A 6,000-nucleotide genomic window follows, 5' to 3' on the forward strand; every position below is an offset into this window, starting at 1 on the left:
GTGAGGCCCTATGCGGTCGCCTCGCCCTGAGACCAGCCCTGGAGGGAGCCCAGCTAACTCCCGCAGTCAGCGATCAACCCGGATATTCAATGCCGGGCCATTTCCGGTGACCGGCACTGATTATCCAGTTTTGGGTAGTTTAAACTTAATTGGCCAAAATTATCATTCGAAGATAGCTGATTAAGTTTAAACTGGCCAAAGATATTCTAGCTATTTACACGGCCTGAAGTGGCCACTTACAATAGCCAGTTATCCCCTGCTGAATATCGCCGGATATCCCGTTAAGTGCCATTTAACCTGCCAATTTCTGTTCCTGGCTGGTTAAATGGTTTTGGATAAATGGGGCTAATGTATAGGGAATACAATTTCACAAGATTCCACCTGGATGTCTAAAGAGTTACCCAGCCAAAACTGGGGTCTGAAAATTCCCTTTGGGTAAAAGCACCCAGAAAAGGGAGTAGGGGAGAGATGATAGAGCCAGTAGACAATATGACAGGATTTCATTTTGAAATCATGCATAAAACACAGTGTGAACTTTGCTCTTGCTGTAAAATAGGCATGAAGTCCATGTGTACTTTGTTTCAATGGCACTGGCCAGTCCCACACTTTCAAATGAAACTCTGGATGGGGAGGAGGCGGGAAGAAAGAGAGACATAGGGTGATAGTAAATGGTGGAAGAGTAAGAGAGATAGAGAGAGATAAGGTGACGATGGATAAGTGAGGTGGGGGAAAGAGTGATGCTGGAAGAGAGGGTAGAGAGAGAGGAGAAGAAGAGATAGAGAAAGGGTGATGTTGGATGGGGAAAGAGTCAAAGAAAGAGAAAGTGAGGCAGAGCAATGCTTGATGGAGGGAAGAGAGACCAGGAGAGGGAGAGAGAGACAGGGCCTTGCTAGAAGGGGAGATGGGGGGAGGGAGATGAGAGAAAGTGATACGGATGGGGTTAAGAGAGGCAGAGAGAGAGAGAGAAAGATGGGGCAATGCCAGATTTGGGGGTGGGGGAGATGGGGTAATGGCTGGATGAGTAGGGGGGGGGGGTTGAAAGACATTTAGAGAGGAAGGGCCATGCTGGATAGGGGTCAGAGGAGAAAGATAGGCCCATCCTGGATTGGTGGGGAGGGTGAGACAGAGAGCGAGAGAGAGACACCACCATGCTGACAGCCTATGACAATATGGGGAATCTTACTAACATCTGCAACCACAAAAGAGAGAAATATTGAGTAGAAACATCTATGAATACACAAAGAAAAGTATATATTTATCGTTTCTCAAAATGACTTTTTTTTTTTTTTTAATTTTAGTGTTGTAATGTATGAAGGAAAGAAACTCATGGCAGACTCTGGACCCATCTACGATAAGACATATGCCGGTGGCCGCTTAGGATTATTTGTCTTCTCTCAAGAAATGGTCTTCTTTTCTGATCTTAAATATGAATGTAGAGGTAAACAATTTTTTATTATATTTTAATAGAAATCAGCATGTTTTACCAAAACTAAACATTTGTTTTTTGCAAGTCAAGACATTAGTTGGACAGTCTTCAGACTCCATGGTTAGCACTTCTTTTAAACCCCAGCACCGGTATTTAAACCTATACCAAGATATCCAGTACTCTCTGATATCTGGGTATCATCACCAACTATATGATCATGGTGATGAACACCACCAATAGTCTGGATAATGGATATAATTTAGATAAAGCACTATGATATGAATAGGAATACGGATAACTTAGGATACCTTTTTTTTCCTGTCCTATGTTATCCAAATAGTTAATTGTGTAAATGCCCATGCCTTACTTAGGCACGGATCAAGCGTTTATCTATAATAGTGCCTGTAGTTTCGAGGAACACCCACACCCCCTTTTGAGATCAGCTAATTAGCATTTACATTTTATTTATTTCCAAATATTTGCTATACTGCCTTCACTAATTGGCAGACCAAAGCAATGTACACACTAAAATTACAAACAAGCAGTGCAGAAAGGAACTCCAATACTTGATAGGAAAGCCTAGACATCATCCATTCAAGGTAGCAATACTGGTCAAAAACCTTAAAAAAACAGGGGCGTGAAAGGCAGGGCAAAAAGGGAAGAGCTCAAAAAATAGGTGAAAGGAGTCAAGGGCGGGATGGGAGGGGGAATAATAGCAGGGTCTTTTGCCTAACAATTTTGGACCACACGCCCCTCAACCTGGGTTAAATGCAAGTGTGAAGAGCCAGTTCTTCAGGGCAATTGTTTAGCAGATATTTCTGCACGGAGGGCTAGGGGAAGTGAATTCCAGAGAAATAGTGTGGCAAAGAAAAAGGCTCGATGCACCATTTATAAAATACACTCAGGGACCCTTTTACTAAGCTGCAGTAAAAAGGGCCCTGCACTAGTGGCGGGGGCAGGTTTTGGCACACGCTGCAGCCCTTTTTACCACAGCGAGTAAAAAGGTTCCAAAAAAACATGGCCATGCGTTAAGATTTGCCATGCGAGTGAGGGGGGGGAGCACTTACTGCCACCCACTGAGATGGCGGTAAGGGCTCCAACACAGTGGTAATCAGGTAGCACACGGCGCTGCCTGATTACCGCTGGGTAAACTGCTGCACTAAAAATTGGGCCCTATTTTCCCTAGCATGGGAAATGGTGTGCGCTAGGGCTGGAACTACCGCTGGCACCTGTTAGGCTGACGGTAGCTCCAAATTGACATGTAAATTCTAATTAGTGCCAATAATTACTTAGTATTGGCCAATTATCAGTGCCTTCTTAAACAAATAAGATGCGCGTGCAACTTTAATCACCACATATATATAGAATCTGGAGGCATAGGGATAAAATTGGGCCATTAAACTTTCTAAATAGCCAGATTGCAATCATATGATAAGGAGTCAGTATAAGGGAGGAGCATAAATTCAGCAGCAATATTTAACTGCTAAACAGAGAAGTTACACATTTAGATTGTGACCTGCTGGAATAGCAGGCCTGCGTCACTGATATCCATATTGAGCGGTGTCACTGAATTTACATATTAAGTTAAGAGCCAGTCCCAGCTCTTAAGTTTAAATGGTGGCTGCTCTGGCTGAATATTGGGCCCTGTTTAGTAAGGAAGATGTTTACAAATTAACACCAGAAGTCCTAATGAGTGGCCTAATGGTTAGTGTAGCAGGTTGTGGACTTGGGGAACTGGGTTCAATTCTTGCTGCTGACTGATGGTCAGCAGTGGATTGAGATCCTGGGGAACTAGGTTCAATTCCCTCTGTAGCTCTGTGTAACCCTGGGCAAGTCACTTAACCCTCTGCTGCCCAGGTACAACAGTAGTACAATGTACTACTTAGATTGTGGGCCACTAGGGAGAGACCCCGTACCCATAAAATGAACCTGTAAACCACTTAAGTCTAAGCAGTATATAAATACATACATGAATGAATGAATTTTATTGAAAAGTGAAGGGAACAATTGAATGTCAGATAATGAGGCACAATATCCAGGACGAGTCTTCAAACTTCCAATAAACTTTTAATTAAAGAACATCCTCCAGTTTCTGGTATCCTTGGTCGCTCTCCCACTTTTTGTGTTTTATTGTCTTTACCGTGGGGCGTTTGAGTTCTCCGCTTGCCAGCGGATCTTCTCTCACGATGTCCAGGAAGCATTTATCCAAGACTTTTTTTTTGATCAGTATAGAAAAGTCCTTATAAAATCTCTATATTTACACTTCATGAACTTTCAGGTTTCTTATACATTCAGGTACAGTATGTATTTTTCTGTCCCTGGAGAGCCCACAATTAACAAAAAAACAAAAAAAAGGCACAAAGAGCTGAAGTGAGATTTGAAACTGGAGCCCTTACCTGTCAGTCTACTGCACTGACCATTAGGCTACTCCTCATCTCAGCATTGATGTCTATTAAGAAGTTAATTTTACAAAGATTTTAGTACCATGAACATCCATAGTTGCTGAAGGTGTCATAGAGCCCTGTATCCCTTGCTAATTTCACATTCAGGGAAGGGAGGAGGACAGCTGCTCAATCAGGTCACCTTTCTGTAACCTGGACATGCCAACTACCAGGTCTAAATAATATCCATCTTTTTGGATACAGATCAATGGCATAGCTACGTGGGGCCACGGGGGCCTGGGCCCCTGGTTTTGCTGGCGGGATCCCCAGCTCCCACCAGATGAAGCCTTCACCTAGCAGCGGTCTCGGTGTCACTGCGTTGCCTGCCTTGCTCACTCTTCCCCTCACGTCCGGCACGCTCCTTTTAGTGAAACTGCTCAGTTTTACTAAAAGGAGCGTGCAGGACATGAGGGAAAGAGCAAGTAGGGCAGGCAATGTGGTGGCACCAAGACTGGCGCTGGATGAAGGCTTCAGTTAGCCAAGGTATTTGAAGCAGCGGGGGGCGATGGCAAGGCGTGGGGGGGCGGTAAACTAAAATGTGCCCCCCCACCTCGGGCTCTGGCCCCCTCCCACTGCAAGGTCTGGCTACGCCCCTGATACAGATATCCCTTCCCCTTGTGAACCCATATTTTGGCCCCTCCCTGGTCCCACCAAGAACACGCCTAGACCATGCCCCTTTGACATATGGACATACTGCAGTTTTAGGCGTCCATATCCTGACTTTATAAAATTGGGATTTGGACAGCTATGCAATGTGGATGTCTAAATGATGCGTTTCAGATGTAGAGCTTCTAAAATAAGGTCCATATTGGAATTGGCCATTTAAAGTTATACCATGTATTTTCAAAGAGCACTTTTATGCCTATCTGTTGCTGGCAACATATTTAACTTGTTTTAATATATTTTTTTCTACCAGTAAACCTCTCTTTCTTTCCTTAGATACATATACTGGAGGAAATTAATCCATAGACTGGTTAAGAGCTGAAATTGCACCTTTTGAATATGCACAGCTGTACGAAGCCTGGGACCATTGTCTGCTTTCATCTGCCTGTCTAAATTAGGATTTTAAACAATGTTTTTGAAGGGAATGCTTTGATCAATGCAATACAATGTATTCAGTTTTTATACTTTGCTTAAATTAATGTATAGAAACCTGGTTTTTCATAATAGGAAGTCAGCACTTCCTGTGTCTTGTAGTCGTGTAAAAATAATAGTCAAACTTAAACACAAATCTAGGGTCTGATTTACTAATGTGCATTGATGCGAGTTATGCACATGAAGGGAAATTCTAGAAACTTGGCACTGACTACATGCCCGCTGTGTGCACAAATGTTTAGAATACTGCATATACGTGGGCAGGTGCTCATTTGTGCATTTATACGCTAGAGTGTCCCCTAAGCACTGTTTTGTAAATATGCCGCTATCTTGCAAAGTGAATATTTGCAAGGGGGCTTACACTTGGGTGGAGTATGGGTGGGACACAGGTAAGGATCCCACATAAGAACGTAAGCATTGCCATACTAGGATAGACCAAAGTTCTATCAAGCTCAGTATCCAGTTTCCAGTAGTGGCCAATGCAGGTCACGAGTACCTGGCAAGATCCCAGAACAGTAAAACAAATTTTATGGTGCTGATCCTAGAAATAATTCCCAAGTCCATCTTAATAACAGCTTATGGACTTTTCTTTTAGGAAATTATCCAAACCTTTTTAAAACCCTGCTAACCTAACTGCTTTTACACGTACTGCTGTAACTTACAGAATACTCTTACATGCGTCCCTGCTGCTTTTATTTTATTAATTGGGATTTATTAACCACCTTTATGAAGAGATTCATCCAAGGCAGTATATAGTTTAGACGCCAGCTGCATGGCTGATGTAAGTGCCAGCTCCTAAATGGTAGGCACAACGATTCTGGGTTGCACGTTACTTATAGGGCAATTCTAGATCACTGTGCCAATATGTAGGCACCCAGGGTGTCCCTACGTTCCTTTATAGAATACTAGGAGGACAGATCAGATATGTGCCTATAATTCAAGCATGAGCACCCATTCCAGCCACAGAGCTGGTGTAATTGTTCATGCCTAAATGCTGGAGGTACCTGAATAAGTTATAGTATGCTATAAGTTAATTAA

General features: G+C 43.1%; 1 protein-coding gene across 1 annotated transcript in view; it reads left to right on the forward strand.

Moving 5' to 3' along the window:
• Window positions 1-5,446, forward strand: part of THBS1 (thrombospondin 1) — an 85,962-nt gene extending 80,516 nt beyond the window's left edge. Inside the window, exons 20-21 of the mRNA XM_030214147.1 lie at window positions 1,299-1,438; window positions 4,807-5,446. Coding sequence (XP_030070007.1) covers window positions 1,299-1,438; window positions 4,807-4,829 — 163 coding nt within the window. The 3' untranslated portion in view covers window positions 4,830-5,446. The remainder of the gene's footprint in view (window positions 1-1,298; window positions 1,439-4,806) is intronic.
• The last annotated feature ends 554 nt before the right edge of the window (window positions 5,447-6,000 follow it).

The sequence above is a fragment of the Microcaecilia unicolor genome, chromosome 9 (genome assembly GCF_901765095.1).
Source record: "Microcaecilia unicolor chromosome 9, aMicUni1.1, whole genome shotgun sequence".
NCBI classification, from domain to species: domain Eukaryota; kingdom Metazoa; phylum Chordata; class Amphibia; order Gymnophiona; family Siphonopidae; genus Microcaecilia; species Microcaecilia unicolor.